Source organism: Neovison vison, chromosome 13 (assembly GCF_020171115.1).
Source record: "Neovison vison isolate M4711 chromosome 13, ASM_NN_V1, whole genome shotgun sequence".
Taxonomy (NCBI): Eukaryota; Metazoa; Chordata; class Mammalia; order Carnivora; family Mustelidae; genus Neogale; species Neogale vison.
This window is the reverse complement of record NC_058103.1, coordinates 64,826,152-64,848,157: the sequence shown is the minus strand read 5'-3', so window position 1 is coordinate 64,848,157 and position 22,006 is coordinate 64,826,152. Positions and strand designations below refer to the sequence as shown.

Here is a 22,006-nt window from a genome sequence, read left to right as displayed (position 1 = left end):
TTCCAAGAGGTAAAATGGGTCCACATAGAAACTATCCTAGCTTTTACCCTCATTTTGACTGTCTGTTGATGTACCAATGATACCACGCTGATGATGGCAATCATTAAAGAAATAGCATGTTGTCCTGAGTTCTTTTTCTTTCCTTTTCTTTTTTTCATTGTGGTAAGAGCCACATAGTGCAAAATTTGTCATTTTAACTGTTTTAAAGTATACAGTTCATTAGTGCAAAGTATAGTCACATTGTTGGGGGTGCCTGTGTGGCTCAGTTTGTTAAGTGTCTGATCCTTGATTTCAGCTCAGGTTGTGATCTCAGGGTTGTGAGATCAAGCCCTGCATTGGTCTCCACACTGGGTGTGGAGCCTGCTTAAGATTCTTTCTCTCTTTCTCCCTCTGCCCCTCCCATACCTTCTCATGCACACATGCTCTCTCTCTTAAAGAAGTATATTCACATTGTTGTGAATCAGATCTCCTGACCTTTTCCAGTCTGAAACTCTGCATGCACTAAACAGAAACTTCCCTTTCCTCCTCACCCAGTCCTGGTAGCCACCAATCTTCTCTCTGTTTCTATGAATTTGACTACTTCAGGCACCTCATGTAGGTAGAACTATACAGTATTTGTTTTTTTGTGACTTGTTTATTTCACATAACGTAATGCCCTTAAGGTTCATCCATGTTGTAGCTTGTGACAGGATCTTCCTTTTTAAGGCTGGGTAATAATCCATTGTGTGTCTTTATTATATTTTGTTTTTCTGTTCATCTGTGCATGGATATTTGGCTTGCTTCCACCTTTTGGCTATTGTGAATAGCCCTGTTATGAACATGGGTGTTCTCTTTGAAACTTTTGAAACTCAACTCTTTTGAAACTCAACTCTCAATTCTTTTGGCTATATATCCAGAAATGGGATCGCTGGATCACATGGTAGTTCTACTTTTCATGTTTTGAGGAACCTTCATACCATTTCCCATAGCAGTTTCTCCATTTATAATCACACAAATAATGTACAAGAGTTCCAGTTTCTCCACATACTTGCTGACATTTTTTTTTTTTAAATAGTAGCCATCCTAATGGGTGTGAGATAGTATCTCTTTGTGGTTGTGATTTATATTTCTCTGATGATTAGTCATGTTGAGGCATCTTTTCATTTGTTGGCCATTTGTATATCATCTCTGGAGGAATATCTATTCAAGTTCTTTGTCCATTTTTAATTGGGCTATTTGTTTTGTTGTTCAGCTATAGGAGTTCCTTGTGTATTCCGGATATTAATTATTTATCATATATATGATTTGAAAAGATTTTCTCCCATTCTGTAGGTTGCTTTTTCATTCTCTTGAATGGGTACTTTGAGGCACAAAAGTTTTTAAGTATGATGTAGTCCCGTTTGTCTATTTTCCTTTTGTTTCCTATGCTTTTGGTGGTATATCTAAGAAATCATTGCCAAGTTCAATGTCATGAAGATTTTCCTCTATGTTTTTGTAGGAGTTTTATAGTTTTAGGTCTTTGGGTTCTCTTTTATTTTATCTCAATGTGATTACCTCTTATCTTTTAAGGATCTCACACAGGCTTTCTTGTAAGATAGAACATAGCTTCATAGCTAAAACCAAGTCACCTTCTGGGATTTGTCCTTTAAATAAAAAACACTTGGAGTCATTCTTTTTACAAAGGCTTATCTGGGCATTATTTATTTGATTTGAGATTTGAGTAGGTCTCATTTGAAATATGGCTTTGTCTTTCTTTAATCATCCCCAGAATAACTTACCATCTACTATATAGTCAAGGTCTACCATAAATTCACTTCTCACTCACTTTTGATATTTCTTTTAGTCTGCCCATGTACCAGTGTTCCTAGAGTTGGTAGAGTAGTACTTTCTTCTTAGGTGTTGATAATAATCTCCTAAGAGCATCTTACCAGATACGAAGCATTTAAGGTATTTGGATTCCACTGTTTTTCACTGCTATTTCATTTTGTATGTGCCTTTCCTTTATGATAACTTTTTCCTTCAGTTGCTAGTCTTCCTCTTGTCCCTGATTTCCTTCTCTTCCCTACATCTTCTCTCCTGTTCCTTTTTCTTTAATTTTTTTTTTTTTGGACCAGAGAGTTTTCACTTTCTGGGTCTGTTTTCTCTTTTTCTTTCCCCAAGAGTATCTTCTACTTTCTCCTTCTAATATTGTCCTAGACATTCTCAGATTCCAAATATGAGAGCACTATGAGTTGACTCTTTACCACCATTCACACTTGAATGTGTTTCTTTTAATGCACTGCTTAGTCTTAGAAATATGTATGTAGAGAGTTGAGGAATTGTTTAGATGCAAGAATAAAGAAAATGAGAATTAAGTTTAAATATTAAGAAAAAAAATTCTGAAAGAATTGGGAAGACTCAGCTTTGTAATTAAAATTGGGAGATTCAGAAGTCCGAAAAGATCACAAATTGAAGATTTATTGATAGTACAGATGATTAGTCAACAAAAGCTTATTATAATAGAATGGTGTAGGAACTCTGTATAGTTTTCTTTATTTATACCATGCACAATCTAAATATTTGTCTTAGATTCTGGACTTAGAGTTTGACAGAGCTGTGACAACATAATTCAGGGCTCTGTGCTTATTACATAAGATAATACATGGTAAATACCAAGTGGAAACTCATACTCTGGGAGACCAGAGGAAGGCAGATGATAACAAGTATATCTAGACCAAGCATCACAGAAGAGGGGCTACTTGAGCTGGGTCTTGAATGGTGGATAAAATTTAGATAGAGATGAGGAGGTGGAAGGTTAATGACAGAAGCTTTGGCATAAGCCAAGGTTGAGGGCAAGAATATTTAAAGTATATCTTGGGAAAGAGTAAAGAGAGATGCTTGGTGTTTGGGGTATATGTTAAATACTATAAACAAAGAGACCCGAATATAATAAGATGGAAGAATTTTTTTCTTTTTTCTTTTTTATAACAGCAGGTAGGTAGACAGTCCAGGAAAGAAGCCATCTAAGGACCCAGGACCCTTTTTGTGTTGCTCTTCTGTGGCTTACCCATTCTGTCAACATTCCGGTTTACCAGAGAAGGGACGTGGAATGCAGCCAGCTTTCTTCTCACAGATCTGACCTGGAAGTTGCATACTAACTGCAGAGGAGTTTGGGAAATGAGCCTCTAGACTAGGAACATTGGGAGGCAGCCATCTGCTTAGAGTAGTTTGTTGTAGGGCTAAAGTATGATGGACTTTGAATTCCAAGTGTTTGCATGATACAAACAAAATAAATACCTGCTCCAACATCTGTGAGTGAAAGAATGAGTGAGCGAGGGCGGGAGTGAATGTATTGTTCTATTTGAACTTTATCCTCTAGACCAGAAGCCACCCTGTGTGGCAAGATCTTACAAGTCTTAAAACAGTAGAAAATCTGGGTTTTATGTAACCTCTCCCAATTTTTAAAATGTTGGGTCTGAACAATTTTAAAACAGGCCAAGTAAAAACACATATGTAAGATAGACGTGGCTGTCAAGTCACCAGTTTGCAGTCTTTGTGAAAATGAGAAACCCTTAAAATTTTTGGCCCAGAGAATTGGTATGGTTTAAGAAGGTTCATCTGATTGTGGCACACTTGCCTTGATACGCCACTTGCAAAGTGGATCTCTGTTGTGGATGCTTATTATCATTACTGGAGAGATTTGAAAAAAAAAAATCCCAACCTCCGGGTCCACCCCAGACTAACTAAATCAGGATCGCAACAGGCGGGTAATTTTAAGAGCTCCTCAAACAATTAGGATGTGCAGTCAAGGTTGGGAGTTAGTGCCCGAAGGCTAATTTTGAAGGTTATTACAAATAGCCTGGTCATGTAAAAGGATTTGAACTGTGTGGGTTTGGAAGCCGCTGAGGAAATAAAGAGAGGTGGGAGATGTTATAAAGGACAGACAAATCAGTGAAAATGTTTGGCTTCTTAAAGGGAGTGGAGGAAAAGGATCAAAAGAGTTGAGATTTCAAGCTGAGTTTGGGGCTGAGAGATGTAAAGGAGTTTAACAAGTGGTTCCAAGGTACATATGAAATTAAGATACACAGTGGGTGAATGGGGCAAAGGTAAATATATCTTATATGCAAACTCTGTTGCCCAAATCCAAATTGAGAATATAACATCATTAAAGATCAAGCCACATTTTTTTTTTTAAGGATAATAATCTTTTGTGTATATTTTGTCACAATGCCAGGAAAAACCTGTGCGTTAAACCAGTGGATTCGTTGAGACACTATGCCAAGGTCATTGCTCAAGGTTGGTAGAAAAGAACTGTGGGGATCCAGAACAAATTCCTTTCCTGGTTCATACATTAGGAATGTTTCAGTCCTGCATCGCTTTGGTTTCTGCAGAGCCTTAAAGGGTTTGAGGCTTTATCACGATGATGTAGCGCCACCGTGAGGCTACATCCGGTTACTGCATCTAGTTTTTGGCCTCTAAAATACATAAGGAAGAGGTGCAGTTTTTTGGTTTGTAGTTTCACACATTAAACGAAAGTAGTTCTTTGTTATTTTCTTAGCATGTAAGGGTTATGATTAAATAATATCTTGTTGTGTCAAGATAGTTAAAGTGCCTAACTACATTTGGCAGGAAGTATTTCTGTGATGATGAAAATCAAGTGTTGCATTTTTTTTTTTATTCAACTAAAAAAGTTCCTGGAATATTAGTGAATTCTTCTCTATCCTTAAGCCTGAAGTCATGCCCCTGGATTGCTTTGGAAAGGTAACAAAACAAAACAAAATCTTGGTATTTATGGCCCACTTACAAATGTTTAGGCAAGGTACTAAAAAGTTTATTCATTCAACACATCATTGAGTATTAATTCTCAAGAAGAAAAATCCCTCTTTGAAACAGACACTCTTCTGGTGTATCCCCATTTTACCAGTGAGGACAGAGAGGCATAAAGAAGTCGGTCATTTACTCAAGGGTATAGTGCTTGCAGGCAGGAAGTTTGGCTCAGTTTACAACCCCCCACCTTTTTAATTATGAAAACTTGGATAAGCCTTTAAAAGTTTTGTGTTTAATCTCCTAATATTTAAAATGGAATATTAATTAATTAGTTATCATTGCTGTTGCATAGATTATTCTGTGAAAAAGAACAAAGGGTCACTGTAAACGCTAAAGGCTACAAAATGACATAGTCTTGTCATTTGTGTGATTTTGTCTATGAATCCAGGTAATCAGCATCAGGTTTAGTAGGAAGAATAAGAATCTTTATTCTGCCACTAAGTAGCATTGTCACCTTGGAAATTTAACTTCTCAAGCCTCAGTTTTGAAAAGTAAATGTTCATAAAGAAGGTGAGGTGGTTGGTTGACCTGCAAGATACTTCTTAGTTTTGAGATTGCATGGGATTGATTATGACGCGATAGGACTGAGCAGCTGTTTCTCAGTAAAGTACACAGTGGAGGGTTTCCCTTCCACATGGCTGGCTTTCTGTTCCTCGGGATGCTGGGTGACTGCCCCTCCAAAGATCCTAATAGTAAGTGAAGGGGAGGCCATGGCATCAGTGAGCCTGAAGGTATGTCGGTATTCCTGCTGCCATCCCAGCACTGTGATATGACAAGAACCAGACATCCTACAGGAATCTGGGGCTGGGCTAGAGTTTGTAAGATGGCAAGAGACCAGGGACAGTGGTGATAGTAAACAAGCAAGTAACCCAGTAAGAATTAGATAGGGATTAGCCTCAAATTATAGCAAATGAGGTCAGCTAAATGAAGCAGATAGGAAACATTAACCTTGGCAGACTTGCTATTGTGATGTCTTAAAATACCTGTCAGCACGGCTTTTGTGCTGTTCAGACAGCATGGGGGGAAAAATCATTTCAAGAGTGTGGGTTCTGTGTCAAGGTCACTCATGATGTCAGACTGTGGCTGAGGCTGTGGATATGACTATATAAAGATGATTGGCCTGAATTTTGCATGGCAAATAAGCAACTTTATCCAGGAAAGATGCTGCCTGTAAGCTCAGGACCATGTGCTTTCCGTCTCTCATTTTGATTCAGTCATGTGCACTACTTTTTGAGAAGCTAGTGGCTTTACCATTTGCCTTCATTATTTATCTAGGAATAAAGGGAGCTGTTGGTATTTTCTTTTTTAATGCTCTGGAGAGGTGCTGCTCAGAGGTGGTGCTCTGGTATTTCTGATTTGTCTGGAGACTTTATTCAGCACAACAACACTTGAAAGTTGTGTGTGTGTGTGTGTTTGTGTGTGTGTGTGTGAGGGAGAGAGAGAGAGAGGAGGGGGCAGACAGAGAGAGGAAGGTGTATGTCACAACTGACAATCTGGTATTCCCTTTTTTTCCCTACTAGATACAGCCCATTACCTTATAGAAGTAAAGCTGATAAGTTGAATTAACAAAAGTATTTTTGTTTTATTTGCTTTATTTTCTATACCAAAGGGAAGACTGTTTGTACCCTTCTAAAACAAAGTCTAATTAAAGCCCTTTTCCTTATCCTAGACTTACTACATCTTTGGTTTTATATTGTTTGGTGCATGCCCTTGTATTCAGGAGACTGTTGACCAGGGCCGCCTTCATAGGATACAGGACTCATGAAAAATTACATTGTGCCCATTCCTCTTTTTGGAGACACATTTATATGAGGGAAGTTGAGCTGGCAAGAACTCCAAGAGTAGTAGTAGCCTTGCTCAAGGTGTCAAAAAAGAGGAATATTCAGCAAAGTAATAGAACTATTTGGCAACAGAGCAGGTGCATTTGGTGGGAAGAGAGTTCTGGAGCCCTCCGTAGTAATGGGGAGGGGGCTTCTGTGGTGCTAGATGGCAGCAGAGTAGAGTAGCTAAGAATATGAGGTTGTCTCCACCAAGTGGCTTGGCCTTGTCCCAGTTTCCTCCTCCTAGGGTTAAAAGTGTTCTCTTCCACATAAGAGCGGTGACTGTTAAATGTGTTAAAACGTGTAAAGAGGCGAGATTAGCACCTGCTCTGTAGTACCCATTCAAAAAATGTTAGCTCCTGTGACTGTTGTTGTTACTGTTATTGACGTGGGAGGGGAGGGGTCAGGCCTTAGCGGCCTCCCCCATATAGGCCACTCTGATGCAAACTGGCACGTTTCTTCCAGGTCCCCTGCTGCTGCCTCTGTCCAAACTCACTGACTGTGTGGTGTACCGCAGCAGTCTTTTAGCTGGGTTCTCTGGTCTTAGCCCTACATTCTGCCTTTGGGGATCAAATGTCACCACCCTGTTTTCCCTTCTCACTTTCAGCTGTCTTGGTCATAATGACGCTTCAGACCCCAACCCACGATGATTAAGACCTTTTCTCCCTCTTCTTGGGAACTGTGCTGGTTGCCCTAGATTTTTACATCTCTCTTCTCTGTGAGACTCTGGGCCTCCCGTCTTGACAGATGATTCTTATATTGTATTAGAGATAATTCTTCTCTAATTGGCCCAATAATTTTAGTTAATGCACTTCTTGACATTTTAGGAAGTTTGTGTAGGGGAATTTATGCTATGAACGTGTGTTCAGACAAATAAAAACAAGCTTCTAGTTTATAATATTGTCACACAACAACCTTATAAATAATATGTACTAATTTATTTATAATTTGTATTTATACATATTTATACTATTTATTTATAATTATGTGCTTATAAATAACAATTCCCACAGCACTCTTTAATCAGAGGGAGGGTCATTATAATATATTACAGGAAGAAAAAGGAAGGGCCTCCAGGAGGTTGAGAATTATCCCTCAAAGCCCTGATTGTTAAAGATGGAAAGATTAAGAAAGTATCTTGGAAAGGCAGTAATAGGTTGGGGTCCTCAAAGGAGACATTTGAGCTCAATCTTGAAGGACAGACATGGCAAGTGGAGCGGGAGACACTGGGAGAGTGTGTGAAGATCAGCAAGATCAGTTTCCTTTCTAAGAAGAAGAGAGAAGGTGAATCATATGACCATGTATAGCTTTGAGGGAAGCTCTCTATGCAAGAGCCACAGATGTGAGCAGTCAGAAAGGCGTGAGAAATTGTTGAGCTCGGTACCCTCATTTTGCAAACAGGACCTGCATCCCAGTCCAGAGTACTTCTATGAGAACCTCCTGTCTCCTGGTTATACCAGATCTTGCAAGCTTGTTGCAAAGGGGCAGCAAGTACCTTTTTCAGAGATCAACGCTAACATGTTCCTAGTGCCTCATGGCTGTCGGCTTTTTATTGTTGTAGCCCTCAGAGACTTTGAAGCTGATTCTCCTTCTCTGAATTTGGCGTGTTTCCCAGTTGATTTTAAGATAGGGCCAGGGTTGAGAATCACTAAGACAGGCACGGAAGTGTCTTCTGGAGTGAAGCAAGTTGAATGCATTGCACTCGGCGTGTCCTAGTTAGATATGCCCCTATATACTGTCCCTAGGTTCTCTTATCCATGCTTATGGCCTCCAACACCAGCTGTATGCTGCCTCCTTTCTTGTTCCATACCTCAACTGAGTTCAGAAAGCCAGCTCATATCTAACACTATGCTCATTATCTTCCTGTAAGTGGTTTCTTCCTTCTGAATTTTTTACTGCATCTTTCAGAGAATGGTACCTCCAAGTATCATGAAGTTGGCAGTCATTTTGGATTCTAACAAATTTCTCCTCCCTCACATCCAGTTGGTCCTGTCCATTTTACTTGTCTCTCTCTGTGGCCTCTCACAGTTCCTCCATGTCCCACTGCTGCTGCCTGAGTCCAGCCCTCACCAGCTACTTCATGGTATAGTGTAGCAGCCTTTTAACTGGCTTCTCTGGTCTCAACCTTCCACTCAGCCATCCACTCCCTCCACTGCTTCAGAAGTCCAGTGACCACCACCTTATCCTCAGGATAAAGTCCTGAGTCCAGAGTGTGTTCTGTGTGGTCTGGCTCCTTGTCAGACCGTCCAATCTCATTTCTCAGTTTTTCCCTCTCTGCCTCTGGAGTGTGAGCCATGCTCAGCTACTCAGTGTTCTCAGAATGAGCTGTCCTCTCTCAGACTTTATCTGCCAGGAATGTTTTTCTCTTTTCCTCCCAGTGCCCTTTTATTTCTTTTTTCTGAATCATTTACACATATCTTTTGTGGCTCAGCTTAGTTGTGATTTCCTCCCAGAAGCCCTCCCTGATGCCCCAAGACTGAGATAAATGTCTTTCCATTGACTCCTAAACATTGGGATCATCTACAGCAGAGGTTCCCAAGATCCTTTCAGCAGGCCCACAAGATCAACTATTTTCAGTTAATAGTGAAATGATGTTTGCCTTTTTCACTCTCATACTGTGTATTGTAGAGTTTTCCAGAGGCTATATGACATATGATATTTCAGTAGATTAAATGCAGAAGTAGAAAATGGGAATCCAGCTGTCTGTATCATGCCAGACATTAACCAGATTTGCATACAGCTAACATTTTGAAAACACAGTTATTTTTCATAACAGTGTGTTATGTTAACATGTGTGTAATAGATTATTTTAAGGGATTAATAAATATTTTTTAAATTTCTAAAATGAATATTTATGGTTATAAACCAACAGAAACAAAAGTTCTTTGGGGCCCTTAATAATTCCCAATAGTGTAAAGGAGTTCTAAAAGTTTGGCAACTGCTGATCTATGTTATCACACATATCACACTTTATATTACTGTGCTCTGAATTCTGCAAGAGAGGAGTCTGTGTTGTTTATATATGTGAGTTCCAGGTCTGAATACAATTTCTGATACACAGTAAGCTCTCAATATTTTTTGAGTAAAGAACCTAATACACATGTGCACATGTATATGTACGTACACTTAGAGTTTGAACAAAAGACAATTTAGTCTTTACTTGACCTCACTTAATGCTACCCAATTTAGATAGTATATACGATTAACCAAACCAATACTACTCTGAAATTTTGTGTTAGTTTTAAAAGCTCTATTTCAGTCCCCCCCCCTTTTTTTTTGAGTTCTAAGAATTTTGTCGGAAAGATGTCTCTGAAAACTTAAAAATTCAAGCTCTGTATTGAATACACAGCCCCGAGTTCTTCTGACTTGACTACTTACTGGATGCGGGTTATCACTCGAGTACTTAACCTTGCTGAGCCTCAGTTTCCTCACCTGTAAAATGGGGAGTATTGAACTAAATGGGTTCTAAGGACCTTTTGTAGACTTGTTAACGCTAACTTTTCTCCTTTCCAATCACATGCATTTAGATAATACTGTTTTCTGCCTTCTTGGCTCTAATGATAGTGTAGTGACTGAATTTCTATTCTTTGCTGACTCACCACCCTGAAATTCTTTGATAGAAAGGTGGCAATTTTCTTCTTTTTAAAAATTTATTACTGAAGTATGTAAATGACATACAATGTTATATTAGTTTCAGGTGTACAATACAGTGATTCAGCAATTCTGTACATGACTGCTCAAGGCTCACCAAGATAAATATAGTCACCGTTGTCACCATACAACATTGTTGCATATTGTTGACTGTATTCCCTGTGCTGGCTTTTTGTCTCCATGACTTATTTATTTATTTTTTTTTAGTTGAAGGATAATTGACACACAATATTACATTAGTTTCTGGCGTACAGCACAGTGATTCAGCCTGTCCATACCTAATTACGCTCTGCTCACCACAAATGTAGCTCCCATCTGTCATCGCACAATGCTTTATAATACTATTGACTCTATTCCCTGTGCTGTACCTTTCATCCCTGTGACCTATTCATTCCATAAATGGAAGTAATAAATGTTATCTCCCACTCCCCTTCACTCATTTTGCCCAGGTACCCAACCCTTTTCCTCTGGCAACCACCAGTTTGTTCTCTGTATTTATGGGTCTGTTTTTGGTTTGTTTGTTTGTTTGTTAATTTTACATATGAGTGAAATCATATGATACTTGTCTTTCTCTGTCTGAGTTATTTTACTTAGCATAATGCCCCCAACATCCATCCATGTTGTCACAAATGCCCCCTACATTATGCATGTTGTCAGCCTTTTTATGGCTGAGGGATAATCTTAGATATACATATATGATCTCAGGGTCCTGGGATCAAGCCCCGCGTCGGGCTCTCTGCTCAGCAGGGAGCCTGCTTCCTCCTCTCTCTGCCCGCCTCTCTGCCTACTTGTGATTTCTCTCTCTCTCTCTCTCTCTCTGTGTCAAATAAATAAATTAAAAAAAAAAAGATACACATATATGTACCACATCTCCTTTAACTGTTCATCTATCGGTGAACACTTGGGTTGTTTCCTATCTTGGCTATTGTAAATAATGTTACAATAAACAAATAAACATAGAGGCACATACATCTTTTTGAATTAGTTTTTTTGTTTTCTTTGGGTAAATACCCAAAGAATCAGTAGTGGAATTACTGGTATTTCTAATTTTAATTTTTTTTTCTAATTTTAATTTTTTAATTAAAGATTTTATTCATTTATTTGACGGAGAGAGACACAGTGAGAGAGGGAACACAAGTAGGGGGAATGGGAGAAGGAGAAGCAGGTTTCCCACAGAGCAGGGAACTTGATGCGGGCTCCATCCCAGGACCCTGGGATCATGACCTTAACCGAAGGCAGACACTTAACTACTGAGACACCCAGGTGCCATCTAATTTTAATTTTTTGAGGAAATTTCATTCTGTTTCCCACAGTGGTTGCACCAATTTGCATTCCTACCAGTAGGATTCCCTTTTCTCCACATCTTCACCAACACTTGTTATTTCTTGTCTTTTTGATACTAGCCCTTCTGACTTGGGGTGAAGTGATATTGCTTGTGGTTTTGATTTGCATTTCCTTGTTAGTAATGTTGAGCATCTTTTCCTATGTTTGTTGATCATATGTATTTCTTCTTTGGAAAAATGTCTTTGTAAGTCTGCTGCCTGTTTTTAAATCAGATTGTTTGTTTTTTTGGTGTTGAATTCTTTAAGTTCTTTATATATTTTGGATATTAACCAAGCATATACCATAAACATTCCCATCTTGCTACATGCATTCTTGTTCTAGATATTTGATTTGCAAGGAGGTCTCACTCATCAGGAAAGTAGTTAGAACTAATCTAAATATAGGATTATAACAGCATTTTCAACTCTGTACTTCAGTGTCAAAGAACAGCCCCTTTTTGAGCAGCCTCAAAACTTTATGGACGTGTCAGGAAATGTTTATTAAAAGTGATTAATTAGCTCCAATTAATTAGGTCAGGGGAGACTGAAAGCTGTAGAGCAAAGAAAGACGAACAGGGAAAGAGAAGAGGAGAGGAAGGGAGGGGAATAGAATGAAGGAAAGAGGACAGGACACCGAAAGAAGGGAGGGACTAGGAGAAGAGGAAAGAGAAGAAAAAGGCAAAGGACAAACTAACAGTGATCAAGAAAGAAGGAGAAAAAGGGGGACTGAAAAGAGGGAGCACAGAGCGTGGGGACTCGTCTAGAGCGGAGGCGACTGTGATAGGACTGGGTGAAGCTGTGTCGCACCTCCTGGGCTCCTCACAACAGCTTGGGAAACAAGAATGGGCCACAGTGGATGTTACTGTCCTTTGTTTTTCTTTCTGGAAACTTCATGGGAATACGTCTGGTGAGAAAGGCAGTGTAGGAGCTCAGAGTTTCGGCTCTGGAACAAAACTACTTAATATCTGTTCAGTGGCTTTATGACCTTGAATAAATTACATAACTCCTTTAGGCTTCAGCCTCTTCATCTATACAAGAGGGAAATTCGTGAAGACTAAATGACTACATAAGTTATTAGAGGAATAGCTAGTAGATAGTTATCATCAAAAGTTAAGTATCACTATTTATAATACTAGATATGAGAAACTTACAGTTAAAGCATTAAACTATCATAATCCTAAATTCTAAGGTGTGACCATCTCAGGTCCTCTTTGGGGATTCCGAGGCAGATAAAGTTGACCTGATTTGCTCATTCGGTGCCTCTGGAGGATTGGGGTACTTGAGCTAAGATCTCCATTAGAGTAAGTGAGCAATGCTGTGGGGCAGTCCTACTCTCCGGGAGGATCCCCAGCTTCAGCGCTGTATAAGTGTGCACAGTTGTATGAGTACTCAAGCTGGTCTATACTTCAGTTTCCCCATCTATAAATGAAATAGTTTGGGAATCTAATAGCATAGTTTTGTTGTAAGAATTCAGTAAGTGCCTGGCATGTAGTAAGTGCTCAATAAATATTGACCTGTTATTTGTTCCTGTTTATTCCCAATTCTTTTATTCATTCTGGTTTTTATTAGACTTTGATGGTACGCATTTCAGTCTTGTTTTTCCCTAAAATTAGCGGATTACTTCTTTGTATAAACCAGCAGGGAACAACTGAGCTCACGCTCTGGATTATTTGGAGGAAACTCTTTCCCATTGTGAGAAGCAGGGGTCTTCCTGGGCTTCTCTTTTCCCAGTTGAAACTATTGTCAACCGTATTTGAAGATGATGAGTCAGCTCAATTTATCCTTTCTACATGATACTGAGTTCAGAATAGAACTTCCCACCTAGTCAATTTCAGATAATACCATTCCATGCCTTCTCTCTCCCTCCCTCCCTCCCTCTCTCTCTCTCTCTCTCTCTCTGTCTCTCTCTCTCTCTCTTTCCAACTGACAGCCTTTTACTTTTATTCTGGGATAATTTTATCAGGAATATTTTTATATTCTAAAGTCATCCCATTCAACCTTTAGAAAAGAAGTCTAAGTATTTCATAAAACATTTCAGTGAGAGTTTTCTTGTGCCATCAGAGTTAAAACTGCCTTAAACCATTTCATTTTCTCTTCAATCTTTTTTCCTAAAAGCACACGCCAAATCCTCCCTTCTGTCAATTACTTACACTGTGTTAAATGTTGTGGGTAGGAACACGGGTAAACGTGTCAGGTGGTAGAATCCAAAGCACCTCTTTTAACTCCTTGGCCTTTTATCTTGAGCTTCTGGCTCTGGAGTGGTACATTAAGTGCCCAAATAGGTGATTAGGGAAGGTAAATTGCATTTTACTGCTCTTGTGTAAAAATCTAAATTAGGCATTTCATATAGGAACTACGTGTGTATGAATTAACCAGAAACAGAGACTAAATATATATGTTGGTAAATATACATGTAAAATCTCAATGCATATTTTGGCTTCAAAATGGAGTTCTAATTTTTCTAGTTATTGGAGTCTAAATGAAGCTTCCTTGTGCATAGGTAAGAGGATTATGATAACTCGTTGGTAGCCATTGTTAATGTGAAGATTGGCTCCAAAGCATGTGGCCTGTTTTCAGAAGTTAAGCCAGATTATTCTAAAACTTTTCGCTATTAATGGAGAAATGTGATTCCCCCTCAGACCTGCTAGTGGAATAAGGAGACAGGAAACCTCTGCTGACCTGCAGTCTTAAATGCTACCCCCTCCGTGTTGTCCCAGTTGATGACCTGAGACAGAAGTTACAACACGTATTGTTTCAGCTAGTATTGTTCAAATGAGATCATTCAGTGAAACTTTGAATCTTGGAATACTATAAAAGAGGTAAATACATTTTAATAAAGGTTTAAAAGATTCAACAGCAGAGACTGAACAATTTTTCCATAAATACACTGAACATAGTTCACTTTTTTGATGACCTTCATTAGGTCCCTGTCTAAAGGCAGCTAATTTGATCTAGATGAAGCCAGACATCGTGTTGATTTCTTTGTCCACTGAGAAATGAGAAGTCTTTTGAGGGTATAGACACACACACACACACACACACACACACTCTAACAACAAAAAGAAATAAGTAGTTGAGGTCCTTGGCTGAACTCCTTAGAACCAAGGGCCATCTTCTCTGTGATTAAACTGAGTCAGATTTATCTGTAATTGAGTCTCTGTTAGAATTGGCTAGAAATTGGTTAGAAATTCCAGCATGTAACTGCATTACATTTTTGGTTGAAATGTTCCTTGCTAACCATCTAGCCTTATCAAAGATCTCCTTTGAGAAAAATGAACAGAAAATACTAAAGGGGAAAGATTGAGAGCTTAGAAAATTTTACCTCAGTGCCAAGACTGTAGGGCTGGGAAGAATTGTTGCTTTTCCTTCATCTGGGTCAGATGGCATGCTTCTGAAAATATTATTTCTGGAGGTCAGTGTGGTGCACTGAGAGAAACCCAACTGTGGGGTGAGATATGGGTTTGGGCTCTAACTACACCAATTCTTGCCTTAGGCAAGTCACTCGCCTTCTTTGACCCTCAGTTTCCTTATCTGTACAATGATCAGAATCAGCACCACTCCACCCACTTGTGACAACATGGCGTCTACTTCCTGTTGTACATGTTCCCCTTTACCCTCTTAGAGAAATAGGTTTCCATTTCAGTTTGGTCTAAAAATCATGGAATTCTATACAAAATGACCCCCGTAGGCTTTCAACACCATAAAGCCAACACCATTTCCCATTTCCTACTGTATTGCGGGCTTCTGGTCCCATCCCTGATGCAAAGAAGGCGCTCCTGTCTTATTCCTGCTCCAAACAACAGGACTTGCTGGAGGGTGACAGTCATCACCCTCAGTTTGTGTTTAACCAAACCGGGCTTGTTGTAGAGAGAAATAGGTGGGAAAATAAAAGAAATAACAGGCATTCTTAACCTGTCATGAGAGGGTAGCTATTTGCAAGACTCGAAGGTGAATTTTCCTTGTGACTAGAATCTTCAAATATATGTTAACCAGCTAAAGGCCCTAGCAACTCATTTTCTACGAACCTGAAAGTGTGCATTTGCATGTACTTTGACGGCGCTGCTTAGTCTTTAAAGAGATTGATGCTTCAGAAAGTTTGAAAGTAAGATTTTTAAGAAGCACTTCATTAAGGAACTTTAAAAATGCAAATGATTTGAAAGTGGGAAGTGTGCCGTTCGTGGTCATTGGGTGGTACCAAGGCTACGGCATTCTGTTCTCTCTCACGTTGCCCAGCCAGGTTTCCTTCTGGGTGTCGAATCCTGGCTTGGCCTTAGTGAAGAGTTTGCAGATTCTCAAAACATGGGTCAGATATGAATATGTCAAGGAACCCGTCCCAAGGGATACAATTAAGGGGGTGGCCTGGGAAGACTGGGGCCTGTTGACTGAGTCCCACTCAGTGTGCCCCTACAAAGCTTGGTGGAAGGCAGAGAAGGATAGTGGAAGAAGGGGCAGAAAGGGACTGCTAGGAAATTGGTGGTCAAAAATGACAGGGGAGAGACTGAGCAGGTAAGATACTTTGGCAAGAGTTTGAACAGTGAAGGCTAGAGGTGTGCACCTTCCAGTGGTGTGCAGTTCAGCCTGTAGCCGTGAGTTGGATGTGTGTAAAATGTGCTTTTATCTAGTGCAATGACAGCATTGGATTGTGTCATGATGGAAATCTGAGTTTTATACTCATCTTGGACTCTCAAAGTAAGTAAGTGTGAACTTCAAACACAGATGGGTCAAATACTACAAATAAGAACAAATTTGGATACAGACAGAATTCTGATAGAGGCAGAATACATTTCACAGAAAAATCCAGGAGAATATTCCAACTCATTTATTGACTGTCAACATTTTTTGACTATTAGAATTACTTGAGTCGAGTAGGCCAGTGCTGAGACATGCTTTATATTCTGCTGAAAGTTTTGCTGCAGTGATATTTGTTTTTTTATTCCCAACAATGTCCAGCAGGGTGCTTTACATAGAGTAGGCACTTAATAAATGTGTTAGAAAAGTGAATGCGTGCCCAGTGTTTGTTATGCTAGAACTTGATCTGTATTATAAAATAAATATAATTTTGTATTTTCCCCCATTTTTCTATGTTGGTATGTATGTCACCTCATTTTCCTTCATTCACACAATTTCAAAGGGCTCTCACAGAGCTTCTAAAAATTAGCATCAGATATTAGCCATATTTTGCATCCAGATCTGAGTTCTCCTGCACATTGTCTGGTTCAGTATATTGAGTGGCTTATACTTAGTTGGTCCTTCTAAGAAGAGCATCTCCTAATAGGGGGATAGTACACAGGACATTCACTGCCCACGACATAGAACACTGGTGCCAGTACTCATATCAAGGGGCTGGGAGAGGTGGAGAAACAGCAGGGGACAAAGTTATCAAGAATTGGATGGCCTCCAGAATCATTTGCCTTTATTATTTCTGTCTATATTTTTGTGGCTACATGTCTAAGCAGGAGGAGAGGTGGAAAGCTTAAGAGCTCCCTAAGAGGGTGGAGTGTTTAGCTTTTTATTATAAAATTACAAAGACTTTCCAGGTTTCTATTATGATGCATGAAACTTTTTAGCACCGGCGAGAAAAGAGTTGAGAAAAGGTACAACACATGAAAATTGGTGAGGTAGAAATAGAATTCAGAGGAGACCCAGAGGGAAGCCTTGACAGGACCTCTTTTTCCTCTGTGTCAGACAGCCTTGGTTTGCAAGGCTAGGCTCTGCAGAGAGATCATCCAGAAAGGTTCACTTGGGTCCCATGGATTTGCCTAATCTGCATCTCATGGATTTCAGCTAACTCTGTAATCATGGTTCCGTTAGGAAAGCTGTCACACAGTGTATTTAATACTCTTTGACTGAGACTAACCTTTTGTGTTGAGATACCCATGCAATCACACAGACACACATTGTTTTGTTTGCTTGTTTTTTGGAGAAAGAGAAGATGATAAATAGAATATAACTGGTTATATTTCAAATAACATCTTATACTCTTGGTCCTCTTGGATTTAATCAGTTGTCTCCAAAATAATTTACTTTCTGACTTAATTTTCTCCACCAACTAGTTTACAGATAAAACCACTCAAGTCCAAATTTAATAGTAAATACTACTGAATAGTATAAAATGTTATTTCATCTCACAATTATCAGCAATCTAGACTCTGATATTCTGAGGTTCTGTACATGATATTTCTGTAAGTCCATCTGGCCAAGAAAGAGTATCTTAATTTTTCACTGCCTTTAATTATGAGAACATCAAGAATTAGGACTTCAGTTCTAACACACTCTACCCTTCTTTCTGCTCATAGATTTACTGTACACATCTGTAGGGATCTATGGTTAACCTCAAGTCAGATAAGAATTTCTTATGTATTCTGAGCCGTGGGCAGTCTTCCAGAAAGAGGGACTTGGGGAGTGATGTTTTAAACAGGTGGGAGGCTTCACTGAAAAAAGTGAGGCTGAAGTAACATCTGTGTTAAAAGACGGCAGTATTTTAACAAAGCACCTCTCAGATGTACGGAAATGCAGAAAAGGAGAAAGAGCAGACAAACTGATACCCTAAATATTTGAGAAAGGGCAAAAGGAATTACTTGGCATGGATTCCTGGCATTTAGAACAAGATACAATGTGGGAAAATTAGAGAAAAGGATGAGTTGGGTGGGTCATGAGACACATGTATTTGGTAGGGGAATGTGTCATGTGGAATTCATGAAACCATCCCTGTTGGATATGTTTTTCACCTCACCTGGAAGAAACACTTCTGAGTGATGACCAAGGAACCTCAGTGATGTTATTAGCATAGGGTTGGAGGCTAGGACTTGAGGCATGTTAAACCACCTCCAGACCAGCCAGCTGCAAATGCATAGACCTTAGCTTCTAATTAAGATGACTCTGGCATGGTATTTCTAATTGGCTTTACCAAAACAACCTGATTAGGGTAGGCTTTCAAAAAGATGGGTGCAATTATCTTCCGATCTTGGCACAATAGAGATAAAATAGGGAAAGTGTTGGGTAACATTTAGCAACATGAGAAAACAGAGGGTAGTCTACCAGGTGGGATGATTGGCCAAGCTCCAGGTGGGTCAGTGACATTCCAGAGCGCGCTGGGACAGTCTGACGGACTCTGTGGTCCTCCATGCCCACATCGCTGCTCTGTCTCCCTTTGACAGACAGGAATGTGTTTCTTAGAGTTATTTGTCTGCCTTTCTCTTTATCACCCTCCTCAGTCCCATTTTCTGTTTTGTTAAATAATCATTTTGAGGCCAATCAACTGTGGGGATTAAAGAGTTATGAATCTTAAACTATTATTTAGGAGAAAACTTAGTAACAGAAGCCTAGCTTCTGAGAAGCACGATAAAGAAAATGAATTTCCACCGAGCCTCAATTTGGTCTCAGGATATTCTCAGTTAAGCATTAAAATTATTAATCAAAATTAATCAAAAGGTAAATCTGAAGAACGGGTTAACTTTAATAGGGAAATAGCATCCCACGCCGTTTCAGTGAATACAAGTGTAGAAGCCTGTCCTTGCTCCCTTCAACCTCCAGGTGGTGCTGTTTACCTAGACACGGAAAGCAGGCGCCCGGCCCCATTTCTTTCCTTTAGGTTCATAGCCCAGCTTTCATTTTCTTCAAAAATATTTTCCGTTTGTACAGATGTGTTCTTTTAAATGGTCAATAAATTTTTATAACCACTACTTGAAAAATTGCAAGATTATGTGATTTGTGCTTCCTAGCTAAGAATATTTCTTTATGTGAAGGACACACCCAGAGTCAGGTGTTTACGTTTTTGCTCATTGATCCCACTCCTTGCTTTTTAGAACCCAGACTGAGCCGCAGACAGTTGGGCTGTCAGTAGAACTCATCCAAATCCCTTTAAACACTTATGTGATTTAGAAATAGATTTGTAGTTCAGTTAAGGCAACTCTACTCCATAGGCTTCTGAGTAAAGAACACCATCTTTATGGGAGTGCTTTTATCCCCCAAAGCCAGGGAGTGTTCCTCGCAGGGCTGACCTGATTTTTTGGTAAGGGGGCACTTGTCAGACACCAGAAATATTTTGATGATCAGAGGGCACCTTTATAAAGACACCCGACAATCCAATCCAAACTCCTCAGAAAAAATGTTCCTAGGGAAAAACTGAAAGGGAGTCATGCACAGTGTCTTTCCATTTTGATGAATTTCAAACCAGGAATAATGGAAATTCCATTCCACAGTGTGGAACTAGAATGGGAAGGCAGTGGTATCAATTTTATCCTCCGTGAGGTTTGGAATTTTTAAGACTGGCTTTAAAGTAATGATCAACTAACATGCTTTTCTTGCCCCCCCCTTCTCTTTTCTGTCACAAAGGGGTTTGTAAACAAGCTGGATGAATTCATTCAGTGGTTAAATGAAGCCATGGAAACCACCGAGAATTGGACACCCCCTAAAGCAGAGACGGATGGCCTTAAGCTGTACCTGGAGACACATTTGGTAGGCAAGACTGTGTTGCTTTTGCTGTTAGTAATAGAAGGATTTTAATGCACTGCTTGTTTGTTTATGGGGAATATCAATTTTCTTTATCAGAAGTCATTATATGCTAATGAAACCAAGTTTTAATGGGGTAAACTGCAGAAGCTGAAAATTTACAGGCATTTCAAGTAATATACTATGAAATTTAAATCCTCTGTATTTCAAGCTATTTTTTTCAAAACTTTTTCCAGAAAGGTAAGTCATTTACTTAAAAATACCTTAGAAAATTTGCTCGACTCTTGTTCTCTAAAGCTATGATTGAAGGTTTTTCCTCTTCTGAAAAAATAAATAAATGAAAGAGATAATTTTGATGACCATTCTAAGCTTTCTAGAATTCTTGTAAAATTAATGAACCTCTCATTATCAAGAGGGTCTACATTATCTGTTCTACACTGGGTTATTTTAATAAAATATTTAAAATGATGATCTCCGTCATTTTTGCTGCTATGTGGTTTTTTCAGCATATAATTAATACAACTGTCATTACACCGTTCCCTGTGCACAGGGAAAACCATGGAGGGGAAGTAGAAAATACTTGGATGAATATGCTTCTGAATATGTTAGAAGCAAGAATTATGGACTGGGGGACATTTGATGAACCTCATGAGGTTTTTACTGAATGCTTCAAATGGCCGATATCAATTATGAAGGGGTGGAAACCAAGTAGTGGAGTGTGATAAAGCATGAAGAAAAAGCACGTTGTCCTAGGAAATGAAAATTCAGGCTTTAAGGATCTCATCTTTATTCCTTTCACCGATAGCATAAAATTGACAAAGGCAATGAACACGAATCCTTGGGTACCCAACTGTGGGGTTGATTTTCTGCCCCTCTTACACACTCAGAATTTGGATTGAATAAACATCGTGTGGGAGTCCTATGTGTGTGCGAGTTCACAGGGTTCCAGACAGTTCCCTATGCTGTTAAATGAGAGAATGAGAGAGCGGGAGATGGGGGTGGGGTGGATGTGGGGAGAAGAGGAGACAGAGAGTGAGGATGTGTTAGCCTTTTGGTGTTTGTGGTTTGCAGTATGTTTTATATCATTGCAAGTAAAACAGCCTCAAAATCCTATTGCTGCATGAAAATAGCTTCGTGAATGATAAAAGGTGACAAAACTATGTGTAAGAGGATGAGTGTATTGCTTCTCTTGTTAGAGACCTGGGTTGATGGTGTGTAAAAATGCCAGCGACCCTAACCACCTCTCTTGTACATGGGTTTTTAAATATTGCCCTTGGTACTCAATTCCCTATTCAGTAGAGCCTAGATTTTTTTTTTTTTTTAAAGAGGGCATTTCATAATAGCAAGATAAAGATATTCAGTGCTTTATAATGTAAATTGTATTAATTAGAATGTCAACTTTTCACTGGCATTGTTCTGACAGAAATTCTAATCTGTGTTTAAACAGGAGTATATGAACTTTATTTCACATTAAGCGTGCTGTCTTAATTTCTCTTGATTTAATATTTTATGGGAAACACACATTTAGTTTTTGAGGTCCCAGAGGGCATAGGGACACATAAAGAGTGCTTTAACTCTAGGCTGTTTGCTGAACGCCAGGCTAGGAGAGTATGAACCAGGGTCTCGCTTCTCTTTGGGAGTTGAGCATCATGGCCTCTTTGTAAACAATTGTTCACTTGTCATTCTCAAGTCTCTGTTACAGGGTTCCTTCCTTAGCATCCCTGTGTTGGCCTCTGCCTCATTCTAGCCCACACCCATTCGCTAGAACTTTCTGTGAGAATGGAATATTCAAGGTTGCTCTGTCCAGCGTGGGAGCCACTCACCACACTCATCTGCTGAGCACTTGAAATGTGGCTAAAGCAACTGAAGAGATGAATTTTTAATTCTAATTAACTTACATTTAAATGTAAATTGCCACATGTAGCCTGTGACTACTATATTCTAGCCTTAATAAGTTGCCAAACTCTTCATAGCTGC

General features: G+C 39.3%; 1 protein-coding gene across 2 annotated transcripts in view; it reads left to right on the top strand.

The window, feature by feature from the left end:
• Positions 1 to 22,006, top strand: part of AKAP6 (A-kinase anchoring protein 6) — a 552,477-nt gene that overhangs the window by 301,799 nt on the left and 228,672 nt on the right. For both annotated transcript variants that reach the window (XM_044232056.1, XM_044232057.1), the window contains one exon: positions 19,913 to 20,035. In XM_044232056.1, coding sequence (XP_044087991.1) covers positions 19,913 to 20,035 — 123 coding nt within the window. The remainder of the gene's footprint in view (positions 1 to 19,912; positions 20,036 to 22,006) is intronic.